At 43.4% G+C, this 16,146-nt stretch overlaps 1 protein-coding gene across 1 annotated transcript in view; it reads left to right on the top strand.

Moving 5' to 3' along the window:
- Nucleotides 1-16,146, top strand: part of LOC138287142 (solute carrier family 23 member 1-like) — a 225,917-nt gene that overhangs the window by 132,516 nt on the left and 77,255 nt on the right. Inside the window, exon 7 of the mRNA XM_069227501.1 lies at nucleotides 657-813. Coding sequence (XP_069083602.1) covers nucleotides 657-813 — 157 coding nt within the window. The remainder of the gene's footprint in view (nucleotides 1-656; nucleotides 814-16,146) is intronic.

Raw genomic sequence — 16,146 nt, 5'->3', positions numbered from 1 at the left:
AGCAGTGGTCATTAGTGGTAAAGTGCCCAGAGTCCTAAAACCAACAAAAGCAAGTCTTAGAAAATAGGAAAATAGGAGTAAGGCAAAAAGTTTGGGGTTGACCCTGCAAAAAGGGCCAGGTCCAAAACCCACGCCGTGAGTGAAAGGAGAGATGCATCTCCCCACCAAAGACTCAGCATCTTGACACCAGCTTCAAAAACGTTATAGAACTTGGACTTAATCTTACAACTCTGTAGTTATGCTCTGACTTGATAACTAATAGTAAGCACTGTATTTGTGTACTTGCATCCTTGGCACAGTACTCTTGGACTAGAGATGCAAATCATACCATATTTTCTGTAAAGTATTTATTTTCTCACTACATTTGAACCAAACCAGTGGTGCTGTGACATAGGTTTCCATTTCTGCATGCGTCGCACGGTATCACTCTTCTGGTCTTAGAAATTTGTTTTTGTTCTAGGAAACTATGTAAATAAATATATACATGTCCTTAGTGTTCTCTGTCCATTAGTAAAATGGTGGGAGTGGGGTAGAGTTCGAACTACATGACTTTGCAACCCTGGGAACACAAGTTTTTTGGCTGCATACTACTGTACACTAGAGCCCAAGGCTTCAGTGATGATATATTAATTGGTGTCTTCTTTTTCATTGGACAGATGCTTTTTGGGATCTGCATTTCTTGGCTCGTGTGCTACATTCTTACTGTGACCAATGCTCTTCCTTCTAACCCTACAAGCTATGGATACTTGGCTCGGACGGATGTGAAAGGAAGGGTTGTCGCGGAGGCACCATGGTTCCGGTTCCCCTACCCTGGTACAGTATTATCCACTTGTCTTAAGTTTTATCGCCGATTAACAGTGTATCAGTACCAAGAACTCCTTGAACTATGTTGATATGCACTAGACCACATTTGGCTCAGCAGGCTACTTAAAGGAGGTACCTAATCCCAATTCAAAAAGAGACCTGATGTTAATTATATGTGGTCTGATACTGAATGTTCAAAAGGAACATCAGGATTTGTCCTTTTGGAACTACTCCTGCATTTTTCAGTACTAACCTAGGAGTTCCCATCTATTTCTGATATGCTCTTTACACTTGACGAAACAAATACAATATTTAAGGCCCCTTTTTAAACAAGCAAGAATTAGGACTTTTAAAAATTCTTTTAAGTACTTATTCAGGATTAATTCTTCAGTGGTTACCTGACTGTTTGAAAAATTATTTTCCATAGATTATTGTGATTTTACATTTCTTTGAAATGTGCTTACATGTTTGACTTTTTAATTCAATAGGCTTGACATACTGCATTACTATTTTAAATATTTACATCTAACTACAGAATAAATAAACATTGATCTCATATTGTCCAGGCAGTTGCATTCCTTGTAATGTGCCCATTTTACTTTGTGTGTTATCTGTGCCATGTTTGCAGATTTAAGGGTATTTTTCGAACATTTATCATAAGCAAAAAGAGAATCAGTAAGTATATCGTGGATGGAATGAGGTTAAACAAGTTTGCAACACTGGAAAGGGCAGGTATTCCAACTCATCAGTACTGTTAAGGTTAATAAAAACTCTAAACTCTCTCTGTAATATTCAGGACTGTATGTCTTCAGATGGTCCACACATGCTTGCTCTAGTTAACAAAACGCCATCAGTTGAAACCTGAGCATAGATACTGCCCTCTCCACGCATTACAATCACATATGGCTGGCCATCATGCACATATTGTCTCACTTCCGGCATATGAACATCCTTGCTTTCAGTATCACACCATCTGTCTTCTGTCACCCTGTGAACACTGCGGGCTGAGTCACAAAAGTAATCATGAGTAAGGGTGGCAATACTACAGGAGTACTCTTTTAAGCACTCCCTCAAGTTTTCGTGCATCAGCCCTGAAATGTCTTACTCCCTATTAATAAAAGTCGAAACGTGCACAATCTTTTTTCGGTGTACTAACTGTATGTGAATATTCGCTGAATATTGCTATTTTAGATGTTTTAGATGTTTTGTGGTCATTTCATTAAGGCATAAAGAGTGCGTGAGCGAGTAAAATAGACGTACTACTTTAGGAACTGCAAAACGCATTTGTGAATAGCCCCCCTTGTTTCACAACACCCTTGACGACTACCACAATGCTAATGTCCTCTTCCTCATTCAACACAACTCAATGGGGATTATAATACAGCAATTGTAACAACAAATCTGCAGTCACATTTTTTTTCCTCAGGCACACATTTCTAACTTCCGTACTTTACTCCTGTGACACAGGATATACTATAGCAGTACGTGCCATAGTCTGTGGTCCGCTCTAAGAAGGAACTTACTTCCACACATGTAATGCCAGCAATGATTAGCTGCACGGACTCAGGACGAAAGTTTTTAATTGCAGCGCATTCACTCCGAGTCATTCAGGCCCATATTTATACTTTTTGACGCACAACTGCGCCAACGCAGTTGTGCGTCAAAAATTTTACTGCCGGCTAACGCCATTCCAACGCACCATGCGGGTGCCTTATTTATGGAATGACGTTAGCCGGCACTGCGGACTGGTGTGCGTAAAAAAAAATTACTCACACCAGGCAGCGCCAGCGTATGGGAAAATGGGGGTTGTGCGTCAAAAAATGGGGCAGGTCAGGTCTGAGGCAAAATTCAGGCCTCAAACCGGATTTGCGCAATTTTTTTTTACGCCCAACCTCCATTGACATGACTCCTGTCTTAGCAAAGACAGGAGTCATGCCCCCTTGCCCAATGGCCATGCCCAGGGGACTTATGTCCCCTGGGCGTGGTCATTGGGCATAGTGGCATGTAGGGGGGCCCAAATCAGGCCCCCCTATGCCACAGACAAAATCTGAAAAAAATACTTACCCGAACTTACCTTTACTTTCCTGGGATGGGTCCCTCCATCCTTGGGTATCCTCCTGGGGTGGGCAAGGGTGGCAGGGGGTGTCCCTGGGCACTTAAGGTCCCTTAACGCCTGCCCTGACCCAGGCGTTAAAAAACGGCGCCCATCAGGCTGTGCGTCGTTTTCTAAGACCCACCCCCTCCTGTGCGTCAAAATGACGTCAGTATAAATATGGGGCACAGGCGTTAAAGTCATTTTTTGGAAGGGAACGCCTACCATGCATATAATTAACGCAAGGCTGGTTCCCCCTTCCAAAAAATGACGCACATGGTGGAATTTTGACGCCCGCGGGGTCGGGCGTCAAAGTATAAATATGGGGCAGGGTTTGCGCCGATTGTGCGTCAAAACTTTTGACGCACATTCAGCGCAAACAGAGTATAAATATGCCCCTCAGTGCGCAATGCAAACACTGTGTTCAGTTGTGAGCAACCACGCATCTGTGTCACCGACCCTTAGCACCAGCAGTGATGATATACATTTTCCCCAAACCGAAAGTTGTCAGTATTGGTGCAGACACAATAGACCACTTCACTTTCCCAGGGGCCTCCAGCTGTTCACCAGTTCACTCATGTGCAACATCCTTTTGTAAAAACATCCACATGGGCTACTTCAGCAATATTTTTGATAATTGTTCTGCTCACTTTACATAGTACCAGGATTGCCTGGAACTCATAATTTGAGTCAGGAGCTGGTGCACAGTGTATTGTACTCACTAGTTCGTAGTTGAGCAAAATACCTCATCAGTAATAATTTACCTCACATAAACTACTTACCATTCAAACAATCCACACTTCTTTTCATTCAGTGTAAATTCCTTTAGAAGAAATATGCTACTTTTAGCCACACTTGCTCATGTAAAACGTCATCAATGATATAAGTTGAAATGTCAGTCTGAAAGCATTTTACATTAAGGTACATGTCATTAAATGATGGATGCACAACTCTCTAAAATGGAGAGTACAGGAAAGGAAGGCCAAACAGCATTATTTTAAGTTAGAACTGGCCATGTTAGTGCAGTGGTGTAAGAAAACGAGCGGGAGGATGGTGGGGCCTGCAAGATATGCTGAAGGGGTCCTTCACACTCACATCAATATGAGCTGGAGCGGCCTCCTCCAGTGTGGTTACTCGATTTGTCATCTGCAAAAGCCAATGTTGACACAGCTGACAAGACCACAACAAAAAAATTCACATTCACCTTATACACAAAAATAACACCAATAGCTTTCTAACACAACAGTGAAGTGAGGCTTTAAATATTTAGAAAGCTTGCTACAAACTAACTGAAATCATTCCACTCCTCTTCACTTAGGAGATAATAGTAGTGAAAACTTTCTAAATATCTTATGACCTTCCAAGTGTAAACAGTGCAATACAATACCCAGCATTTCTCGCCAACAATAGTGGCAATTAAGTATCATCCCTATACGTCATCAATAATCATAATCATCCCATTACTCACTGTTTGCAATGGGGAGGCCGTGCCTCACATAAGACACCCCTCTCAAGCAACCTTACTTTTTTTAAAAATTAGGACTTTGCATGGCCTCTTGAATTATAAGGGAGGAAAACAACCACAAAGGCACTCCACGTCTCCCCATAAAAAGAGGGCTCGAGGAAGGGAACATGAGTAATGGGACCCCACCTCCTAAACCAGTATTACCCAGAACACTTTGGTAGGCATTTCTACCAGTGAGAATCTAGAAACCCAGCTAATTCCACCTCTTCCCCACCTCCCCAAGCCCACTCCGTGAATTCTACACTACTCATCCCATTACTCAATAATTGTAGGGGTGAGGCCCCCCCTTCACATCAGGCATGCCTTTAAAACAACCATCCTTTTTTTAAATTAGGACTTCACATGTCTCCTTTGAGTATGAAAGAGGAAAACAACCGTTACTCCATTACCAATACTACCTCTTGAAGTTATAAACTCTGCACTTCTCCCAAAAAATAGGATGGGAGGGAGGGAGGATTAACATGAGTAATGGGATGAGGAATGTAGAAACGGAGTAATGAGGATTCCTGGTAAGAAATACACACATTACCATCCTCATGCACATTACTCATCCCCTTCTCCTTCTCCTATCTTGTCGCCACCACCTGGAACACCCTACCCATCCACATCAGACAAACCACCTCCCTCCCCAGCTTCACGAAGGAACTGAAGACATGGCTTTACTAATCCACCTCTGGTACACGCTACACCCCCCCCCCAGCGCTTTTAAACCCTAACGGGTGAGTAGCTGCACTCTATAAACTCTGATTGATTGTTTGATTGATACTCTAATTGCAGGTATACAAAAGAAATATTCTCAAAGAAGTGAAATGTTTAAGACAGAGATCATGCCAACAACAGAATGTTTTCAAAAACATGAAAATGTCCCATACCCAAATACATTTCTTGGCTTCCGAACTTTTGTACCAAACTGTAATTCTGAACCAAATGCAAAGTTAAACCTATAACATTTAACAAAGGTAGACTGACCTTTCCATGTAGTTGCTGCACAGGTATCATTTAATGATACCCACTCCACTCAGCCGAAGAAGATGCTGTCCTCTTAGGGGAGTAGGCTTGACAAAATCTCGGAGCACTGAGACCACTTTTAGTATACAAAATTGAAATTATTTATTTAAAATTACCTAGTGTTGAAAGGGAAGCCATTTTTCTATTATTTGCTTCACCAAAGTTAATTAACAGTGAATCACTTATCCTGTGAAGAAGTTCTAGAAAGATACTGCTGTTGACTCACATCTTCATCATCTGGTAAGACTGGTAAAATTATTTTTTGAGATTTGTGGAATGGAGAATTTACTTTTGGTACAAATTGGGGAACACAGCTTAAGACTATGCAGTCCTCAAAAACCCTAACATATGCAGGACAGTGTAAGAGAGCTGCCAGGTCCCCTAATCTTCGTGCTGTAACTCTGGCTACTAAGAAGGCCACATTGAAAGACAGGAATTTAAGGTCACTATGCTGTAAGGTTAAAAGGGAACTCTACTTAAAGCCTCTAGCACCAATAAAAAGTCCCAATCAGGGACCAGGGTATCAAATAATCAAATCCCTTGAAAAGTCTAAGAACAGTTTTTTCAGTATCAGAAAGGGCTTCCCAAAGAGAACGAAATGCTTCTATGGCAGCCTTTCTAAAAAGCTTTTCTGTAAAGGATCTACAATATCCTGACGTGAACATTGAACAGGGTTCAGATGTTTATTTCCACATCATTTTGAGTGGATTGCACTACTGAAAGAGTCCTAAATTATTAAGACCCTCTCTTTCAACCTCACACTGCCAATCTCAACCGTTATATAAACTAAATGGAGAGTAGAGGTGGAGGGATTAGAGAATAAGGGTTCAGAAGAAAAACCCAAACCTGACCTTCAACCAATTCTTTCAGTAGGGAAAACTATTATCTCCTTAGCCAGTACGTACATACCAATATCTCTTCTGCTTTCTCGCTCCTGATCTTTGCTAACCTCAGAGGAGTGAGAGGGATTACAGGAAACACATACTGCAGTTCTTTGGCAATTGTAATGTTAGAGCAGTCACCCAAGGCTAGACAGTTATGAAAACTTGAGAAAAACTGGGACATGAAGGTATTGAGGTGATCTACAAATAGATTTACTTCTGGCAGACCAAACCTGCAATATATTGTCTCAACTGCCTGAACTGAGAACCTGAAATTCGGAGACAATGGAAACACTGCTAAATGAATCAACAATGGTATTCTCTTTCCCACTTATATGAACAGCCCTCAGCAAGGCGAAATTTAGTTTTGTCCAACTGCAAACCAATTTGACTAACAAATTGAGGGAGGCAGTACCTTTTCTAATTTGCCTGTTTCCATGTCCATTTTACCTCCTGAACATTCTTGATCACAGTGTATCGAGTATGAGCAACATTAAGTGGATCATCTAAATAAGGATGAACTTGGATTTTCTTCTCAAGTAAGATTGTCATCTTGGGTACTAGGATCTTTATAAACACCGTGGGTGAAGCTTTCATTCTGAATGGCAGAATATGAAAAAACATCCTGTAGATTTGTTAATGCTACAAAGTTCCCTTCCCCCACCCAGTGAATCACATGTTGGACACAGTTCATTTTAAAATGGTATGTCTTTAGAAGTACTTTCAGTTCTTTCAACTCTACTACTAGAGGATATTCCCCTGATTACTTTTTCACCAGAAACACCAGGGACAGCCAGCCCTGACCTCCTTCAACTTTGGTACAGGTACTATTGCTTTATTCTTTCAGAGGATAAGCAGATTCTTAAACAAAGCTTCACTTTTCTCCATGTTGCTTGGAACTATTGTAGGAAAAAGCTGGTCTTTTATAGGAAGATTCTGACACTCTAAAGATTAACCTTGATAAATTACTTGATTTACCAACTTAACCCCAATTGTGCAGAGGTTTGATGGATTTTCTAAAACAGTCTTCTAGAAGAGGGCTGATCATTGTCTAAAGACATTTACAAATTGTGATGATACATATGCAATCAAATCATTTAATTCCTCATTTTTTAAATATTTCCCTGTAGGGACAGTTGTGTTTGTCTCATCAGTATCATAGGTAGGGGGTGATCATAAAGATGAAACCGAAGAAGAAGGGTAATGGCAGGACATCTGAGAGGAGTCTGTCCCTGAGGGAGACTTGAACACTCCCTTTTTCTTCCTGTTGTTTCTGAAAGGTTTCAGCTATTGATTTTACCATTAACTGTAATTATATTTCAGATAAGCCATGACTCAGCTAATTTTTCCTTGAGTGATTCCTCCTAGAATCAGCAAGACCTTCTCTCAAGGGAGAAACAGAGCCGTTTTTCTAGATTTCATCGTGCATTAAAAAATAAATGAGTGTGCAACCAATGGACTTATGTACTCCTTCAGAAGGGCTCCTCAGTGGGTACCTAGGGCCATATGTATGAACACATTTTCCCATAGACACAAAATGGGTAAAACTCTTTGATACATCTGGCCCCTAATGTCAAAATAAGTCTCTAAATTGGGCTCTGTGTGCTTGTCAATTTTAAGAAATCCTTTTTGACTCATGCATGCACTGCTCCATTGTTTACGTCCATTAATCTACAAGTCAGGATCCATGAAGGCTCAACCCTTAAGATATTTTTATGGCCCGCCAAATCCACCTGCTGATTTTCATGAATTCACTGATAGAATCGGTGACCGGAACCTAAACACTGTCTACAATTTAGCAACCTCTGATAGACTTGAGGCCCCGGCCACGTTGGACCAGATGGATGGTCTGTCAAATTCTACTGATAATGCCCCTGGGCCACAAGGGAATAAAAGCAAGGAGCTTATGTTAGATCTTCCTAGTTCCATTAACCCAGAAATGTATCCAAGTTTAAGGATGATATCCTGGAACGTGGAAGGGGTCCAATCCAATAAGGCGATCCAATATGGAGAATAAAGATGCTCTGAACTCAGTAAATTGTTATGGTATTATACGGTCCCAGAAGTCCTGGACCACCAAACATTATCAACATTGTAAGTTATTATCAATTTTATACCTCTGCTCTCCTGGCACCAGCTGGAAGAGCAAAAGGAGGCTTAGCGATTCTGATTTCAGTCAAACTCACCAAATTGGTCATTGAATAGCTAAAATGTACCCCCTTTTATCGGGTATTACTTGCTAAATTGCAGGAACAGCATAATTTGTTACTGATTAATTTTCATTACAATATTTTCGGTAATGCTAAAAAAATAATGTGATTGATGACTGAAGCACACATCACAGAACTCATGAAAACATAACAAAGAGGTTTTGATCCTGTGGGCAGGCAATTTGTACATACAAATTTGCAACCCAAGCAGTTTCTTGACCTGCGGTTTTCAGGACTCACCGCGGCATGAGCTGACACATTTTAGACATGTACCATATTTGGATGCTCTAAATAGGTTCATTATGTCAAAAGATTTGGGGGCATATTTACAATGAATTGGCGTAGGGCAGCATCGCAAGTATCTTTGCTGCACTGACCAACACCAATTTAAAAGGGCATGGATGCACCATATTAATGAGATATGGGGCATTCCTGTCCTTTTGGCCAACGCACTATTTGGTGCCTAGTGCCAACGCAGGCACCCATGCACCATGGTGCAAGGGTGTCTGCATTGTTGGCAGGATTGTTTTTGTGAAGGAAGGGGCACCTTTCTGTGCAAAAACAATCCATAGAGGCATTTTCCTCTCCATCGAAAGAGGAATAAACAAGGCGAAATAAGCGAGGCATTCAGTTTTGACACATTCCCAGGTTTACAGATCCTTGTAAACCTGGTAGTGCACCAAAACTCATGGAAAATGCGTGGAAAAATCCAAAGCAGTGCCTCCTTGATGCAGTGTAAGGCAATCCAACAACATGTGCAGCGTTGACTTACACCATATCTACGAGGCCATGAAAAGCCACGCAAAGTGGCTCTGAGTGGCCTCGTAGATATGGGTCCGCACTCCGCGCCGCCAAAGCATCATAAAAAGTGACACACAGATGCTGCAAGGGGCTTGTAAATAAGCCCTTTGTTTTTTTCCACGAATATAAGTTGCCATTAACACTTTTACCTTTAAGTTATGTCAAGTGGATATTGTAGTAACATAGATTTTATGTCATCCCTCTGGATCTTGTGCCACTCCCATTAGAGTATAGGGTGACTGCCAGTTGCATTAGTGATCACAATGTGCTGTCTCTTTATCTTGCAATTGATATGGTGGAACCAGGTGTAAGGAAATGCCTCCTTAGCATGGTTACCCCCTGACTTTTTGCCTTTTGTTGATGCCAGTTATGATTGAAAGTGTGCTGGGACCCTGCTAACCAGGCCCCGGGACCAGTGTTCTTTCCCTAAACTGTACCTTTGTTTCCACAATTGGCACAGCCCCGGCACCCAGATAAGTCCCTTGTAAATGGTACCCCTGGGTCCAAGGGCTGTGATGCCAGGGAAGGTCTCTAAGGGCTGCACCATGTCTTATGCCACCCTGGGACCCCTCACTCAGCACATGCACACTGCCTCACAGCTTGTGTGTGCTTGTGGGGAGAAAATGACTAAGTCGACATGGCACTTCCCTCAGAGTGCCATGCCCAGCTCTCACTGCCTGTTGCATAGGTAAGTCACCCCTCTAGAAGGCCTTACAGCCCTAAGGCAGGGTGCACTATACCACAGGTGAGGGCATATGTGCATGAGAACTATGCCCCTACAGTGTCTAAACAAAACCTTAGACATTGTAAGTGCAGGCTAGCCATAAAGAGTGTATGGTCTGGGAGTTTGTCAAACACGAACTCCACAGTTCCCTAATGGGTACACTGAAATCTGGGAAGTTTGGTATGAAACTTCTCAGCACAATAAATGCACACTGATGCCAGTGTGGAATTTATTGTAAAATGCACCCAGAGGGTACCTTAAAGATGCCCCCTGAATACCAGTCCAACTCCTAGTGCTAGGCTGACTAGTTTCTGCCAGCCTGCCACAACCAGATGAGTTTCTGGTCACATGGGGAGAGTGCCTTTGTCACTCTGTGGCCCGCAGCAAAGCCTGTACTGGGTGGAGGTGCTTCTCACCTCCCCCTGCAGGAACTGTAACACCTGGCGGTCAGCCTCAAAGGCTCATGCCTTTTGTTACAGCACCCCACGGCATCCCAGCTAGTGGAGATGCCTGCCCCTCCGGCCACAGCCCCCACTTTAGGCGGCAAGGCAGGAGAGGATAATGAGAAAAACAAGGAGGAGTCACTCACCAGTCAGGACAGCCCCTAAGGCACCCTGAGCTGAGGTGACTCCTGCCTTTAGAAATCCTCCATCTTGAGATTGGAGGATTCCCCCAATAGGATTAGGGATGTGCCCCCCTCAGGGAGGAGGCACAAAGAGGGCGTAGCCATTGGCTACTGCCCTCCTGACCTAAACACACCCCTAAATCTAGTATTTAGGGGCGACCCAGAACCCAGGAAATCAGATTCCTGGAACCTACACAAAGAAGGACTGCTGACCTGAAAGTCCTGCAGAGACGACAGAGACGACAATTGACTTGGCCCCAGCCCTACCGGCCTGTCTGCAGATTCAAAGAACCTGCACAGCGACGCATCCGACAGGGACCAGCGACCTATGAGGACTCAGAGGACTGCCCTGAAACCGAAGGACCAAGAAACTCCTGAGAACAGCGGCACTGTTCACCAACAGCAACATTTTTGCAACTTTAAAACAACTTTTAAAGAACTCACTCTTCCCGCCCGAAGCGTGAGACTTCACACTCTGCACCCAACTGCCCCCGCTCGAGCTCCAGAGAACCAACACTGCAGAGAGGACTCCCAGGCAACTGCGACCTCGTGAGTAACCTGAGATGATCCCCCTGCACCTCTACAGTGACACCTGCAGAGAGGATGAAGGGGCTCCCCCGTGACCGCAACTGCCTGGAACAAAGAACCCGCCGCCTGGACCAAGCACTGCACCCGCAGCCCCAGGACCAAAAGGAACCGAACTCCAGTGCAGGAGTTACCATCAGGCGACCCTCTGCCTAGCCCAGTCGGTGGCTGGCCCGAGAAGCCCCCCTGTGCCCTGCCTCCATCGCTAGAGTGACCCCCGGGTCCCTCCATTGATTTCTACAGAAAACCCGACACCTGCTAAGCACACTGCTACTGGCTGCCCCTGTGCCGCTGAGGGTGTGTTTTGTGTGCCTGTTTGTGTCCCCCCCCCCAGTGCTCTACAAAACCCCCTGAGTCTGCCCTCCGAAGATGCAGGTACTTACCTGTTGGCAGACTCGAACCAGAGCACCCCTGTTCTCCATAGGCGCCTAAGTGTTTTGGGCCCTCCATTGACCTCTGCACCTGACTGGCCCTGTGTTGCTGGTACGGTGATTTTGGGGTTGCCTTGAACCCCCAACGGTGGGCTGCCTATGCCCAGGAAACTGAACTTGTAAGTGCTTTACTTACCTCAGAAACTTAACCATACTTACCTACCCCAGGAACTGTTGATTTTTGCAGTGTACACTTTTAAATTAGTTTATTGCCATTTTAACATATACTGTGTGTATTACTGCTTTAATTCAAAGTTCCTTACTTACCTGTGTGGAGTACCTTGCATTTTATGTATTCACTTCGAATCTTGAATCTAGTGGTTCTAAATTAAATTAAGAAAATATATTGTTCTATAAAAAAACTATTGGCCTGGAGTTAGTTTTTGAGTGTGTCAAAAACTCAAAGTTTAGTCTTTGAGTGTGTGTTCCTCATTTATTGCCTGTGTGTGTGCTTAACACTACCCTCTGATAAGCCTACTGCTCGACCACACTACCACAAAATAGAGCATTAGAATTATCTAATTTTGCCACTATCAACCTCTAAGGGGAACCATTGGACTCTGTGCACACTATCTCTCACTTTGAGCTAGTAAATACAGAGCCAAATTCCTACACCAGGTTTACAGGTTTAGAGTGGAGAAATACATTTGTCTTAGAGCAAGCGAGGTAGAATTAAATGGGAGTAGGTCGATAAAGAACAATTCCTATGTGACTTAATGATAGATATTCAGAAGGCTTTCATTTTGGCCTCACAACACAGTAAATACAGGCCCTTTGTGCTTACATTGCATGTAGGCTAACAGTGGGTAAATGTTTGAGTAAACTGCAGTTGGGGTGGTTTAACCATGCATGTACTTTATCCCATAAACATCGTAAAGCAGGCCTACAGGAGTGCCCATGTGATAAGAACAAAATAGGTTTGATCCGACAGGCGTATAAGGAGATTTTAGAAGCAAGAGACGTAGAAATAGGAGCGAAAACATGGGAGGAATTGACTTAAGCAGGACAGGTAAAAGATAGTAAGACCTTTTGGAAAGCTATTACTCCTTTATTTTTAAACTATGAAAGACCACAAATTGAGTCCCGTATTCCAGTCCACATCAGGATTGGGCACTTTACTAAGATTTTGATCCAGTGAGCCAGGATCCTGGCCAAATGGGCAAGGAGGAGGTCACCTATGATCAGGAAGGCACCAACTGCCTTAGTGAGTCCATTGACATCAAGGACATGGTTCTGGTAATTAATGGCAGCCCTTCAGGCAAAGTGCCTGGCCCAGATGGTGTCCCAACGGACCTATTCAAGGAACAACTTTCACTTTGAGTCACTTTAATTACCAACAGTCTGAGAGGAGTACGTGTTGGCCCACTGGTTACCTTATGTAAAAGAAGCAATGGTTGTCCTGATCTTTAAAAAAGGGTATTGATTTGTGTTCATCATAACACAGTTAAGATCTCGAGAAAGTTTAAATTATCTAGGCTAGAAGAATGGATGTTTATAAACAATGCTATGTCTGATGTACAGTTTGGCTCCCGCCCCAGTTTGGGCATGATTGAACAGTGCTTGACTTTACACTTCATCTCCGAAAAGTACATCAAGGCCAAGAGGGGACCATGCATTTGGCCTTCGTGAATCTCACTTGTGCATTTGACACGGTACACTGTCTCAAACTCTGGGATATCATGGAGAGTTTGTGTATTAGAAGTTACCTTAATCAACCTGCTTCGCAGATAACATTGGCATACATTTGGAAAGGTCCCGTTTGCAAACAAGGGCGAACCTACCCCACAAAAATATTCAACTTTGATAGTTTTTCAGGGTTGTGTTATGGCCTCATTCCTGTTTCTGCTCTATATTAATGGTTTGGAAAGTTTTTTGGATACACTGGGGAAGGATTTGCCCTAAATGAGTTCCCACTTAGTCCCAGTCCTGTTATACGCAGACAACGTGGTGCTACTACGAGAACCGCAAATGGGCAACAAATTCCCCTCTATGCTTTTTGTACCTTTATGGATAATTTGAGGCTGAAAACAAATTTGACAAAATCCTCTGTTATGAATTGTTGCCTGAAAAACGCCACATATAAAAAAACAGCTTAGCAGACGTGGAAGTGGCCAAAGTCCAACATTTTACTTATTTGGGCAGCAAACAATTGGAAGTTGCTAGTGTTAAATCTCTTCAATTTCAGAAATCTATTGACTCAGTGTTTTGGTTTTCAGTGAGATTTGGCCATAAGCCAATCAAGGTGATGTTGCATATTTACAGGAGGAAATGTGTTCCAGTTGGCCCTGACGGTGCTGGAGTTTAGGGGCATACCAATGTAAAGAAGGTCCAAAAAGTAGAAAACGGATTCCTACACTGACTTTTGGCCCTACTTCAATCTGCATACACTTTATTATGCCAGGCTAAAGTTGGCCTACACTTTGTGGAAGATATCTGCACAATCAATAGCCATGATGAATGGAAGCTTATATAATGCATGTCAGAAGGCACAATATGAGGTGAGATAAGTCCCATAACATAGTGCCTCCTCCCACCCATTAAATGTCACATCTTTACCAGTGGCTTATTTGACCATTTTATCTGATGACTGGTCTATATTCCTTCTAATTAGGTTGTGTTTTAACTTGGTTCATTTTGTGGTAGCTTTCCCTACTCAGGGCCTGTGGTTTTTAAATGTTCTGCCATGTGTTAGACCTGGCCTCCTTGGCATGTTTTCCCCCCTAACCTTTGGCTTTCAGACCTCCTGTTTTTGCTGTCTGCTTTTTTGCTGGCCTCAGGACTCTGAACTCTTTACCACTGATAACCAGTGCTAAAGCGCTTGGGCTCTCTTTTCAAAACATGGTAACATTGGCTTATACCGATTTGTCATATTTAATTAACTTATAAGTTCCTAGTAAAGTGCACTTCATGTGCCCAGGGTCTGTACATTAAATGATAGTAGTGGGCCTGCAACACTGATTGTGCCAGGCATGTAAGTAGCCCTTTGAACATGTCTCAGGCCTGCCATTGCAGAGCCTGTGTGTGCAGTTTTAATCTGCCATGTTGACCTGGCAAAATAAACCTTTTGCAGACCCAAGCCTTCCTTTTTGATACATATAGGTCACCCCTAGGGTAGTCCCCGGACATTCCAGAGGGCAGGGTGCAACGTATTTAAAAAGTGATACATGTACTTTTAAGTTTTACTTGTCCTGATAGTGAAAACCTCTTAAATCTGCTTTTCACTACTTCAAGGCCTATCTCTCCCTTAGGATAACATTAACAAGTGTAATTTCCAAATGGGAAGAGATAATTGATTCATGCTTGGTGTCTCTGGAATCCTAATTTTAAATCCTAACTTATGATGAAGTCAGATTTTAAATTACAATTCTGAAAATTACACTTTTAGAAAGTTGGCATTTTCTTGCCTTAGCCATTTGATGCCTGCAGCCTATCGCTGGTCAAATGACTGGTGTAGTTTGCAGTTGGGCTTTGTGCACGCACCCTAGACAGCTTAGGTGTGATTGGATGGGCCATCAGAGGCAGGATGGGAGGGAGGAGCTGGACCAAGCCTCACTTGCATCTGCATAGGCTATGTCCTGTCTCGACACAAAGGACTCATATCCCCTGTAGTTAGTCTGGAGTCAAGAAGGACCTCAGACACCACCATTTCAGTACACTTCTGAACCTGTGCATATTCTGCCAGGAAGAAGGACTGCTGTGCTGCTACAAGGACTGCCACTGCTGGACTGCTGCCTTGCTGTGCTGACCTGGGGAGGAAGAACTGGATCTGCAACCCATCTTGAACCAAGGACCCCAGACTGGCTCAAAGGGCTAGTCTGCTGGCCTCCTGATCTCAGCCTCATGGACAAGACTCCCCAACAGCTCATGGACCCATCTTCAGTGAGTACCGGACCCCGAAGAGATGCCTCTCAAGTCCTGGATCCTTGGTTATTCAAAATTCAAGCTTTTGGGTTCTTCGCGGCCACAAACAGACTGAATTGCACCAGAACTGCACCACACACCCCAAAAATCAGCTTAAGCCACCGCCACCAACTCACCTCTTCGCACAGCAGCACCGACAGCCAACGGGGGACTGCCAACATGATGCTCCAGCCCACCCATGTGCAACGCCCGGCCTGCTCTTTGCGTCATGCTGACTGCCGCACATGGCACTTTCCTCACAAACCTCTCCAGCACGAACAGGACTCTAGGCACAAAGCTTGAGACAATAAACCTTCAGCAGGACTAATCTGGGACAGTATCTGACCTGTGCTCCATCACAGTCAGCTTGAACTTTTGACTTTGACTCGGTCCAGCAGGATCAGGTAGCCATGGTTGCCACTTTATGCTTTTAAGCTCTATATTACAGTTTATTCTTTAAAAATTCATAACTGATTCTACTGATTGGATTTCTGTAATTATTTTTCTCGTTTTATTTAATAAATTCTGCTCTATTTTTCTAGCCTGGTGTGGGATACTTT

Source organism: Pleurodeles waltl, chromosome 4_1 (genome assembly GCF_031143425.1).
Source record: "Pleurodeles waltl isolate 20211129_DDA chromosome 4_1, aPleWal1.hap1.20221129, whole genome shotgun sequence".
NCBI classification, from domain to species: domain Eukaryota; kingdom Metazoa; phylum Chordata; class Amphibia; order Caudata; family Salamandridae; genus Pleurodeles; species Pleurodeles waltl.
The sequence above is the reverse complement of the archived record's forward strand: the minus strand, read 5'-3'. Positions and strand labels throughout refer to the sequence as shown.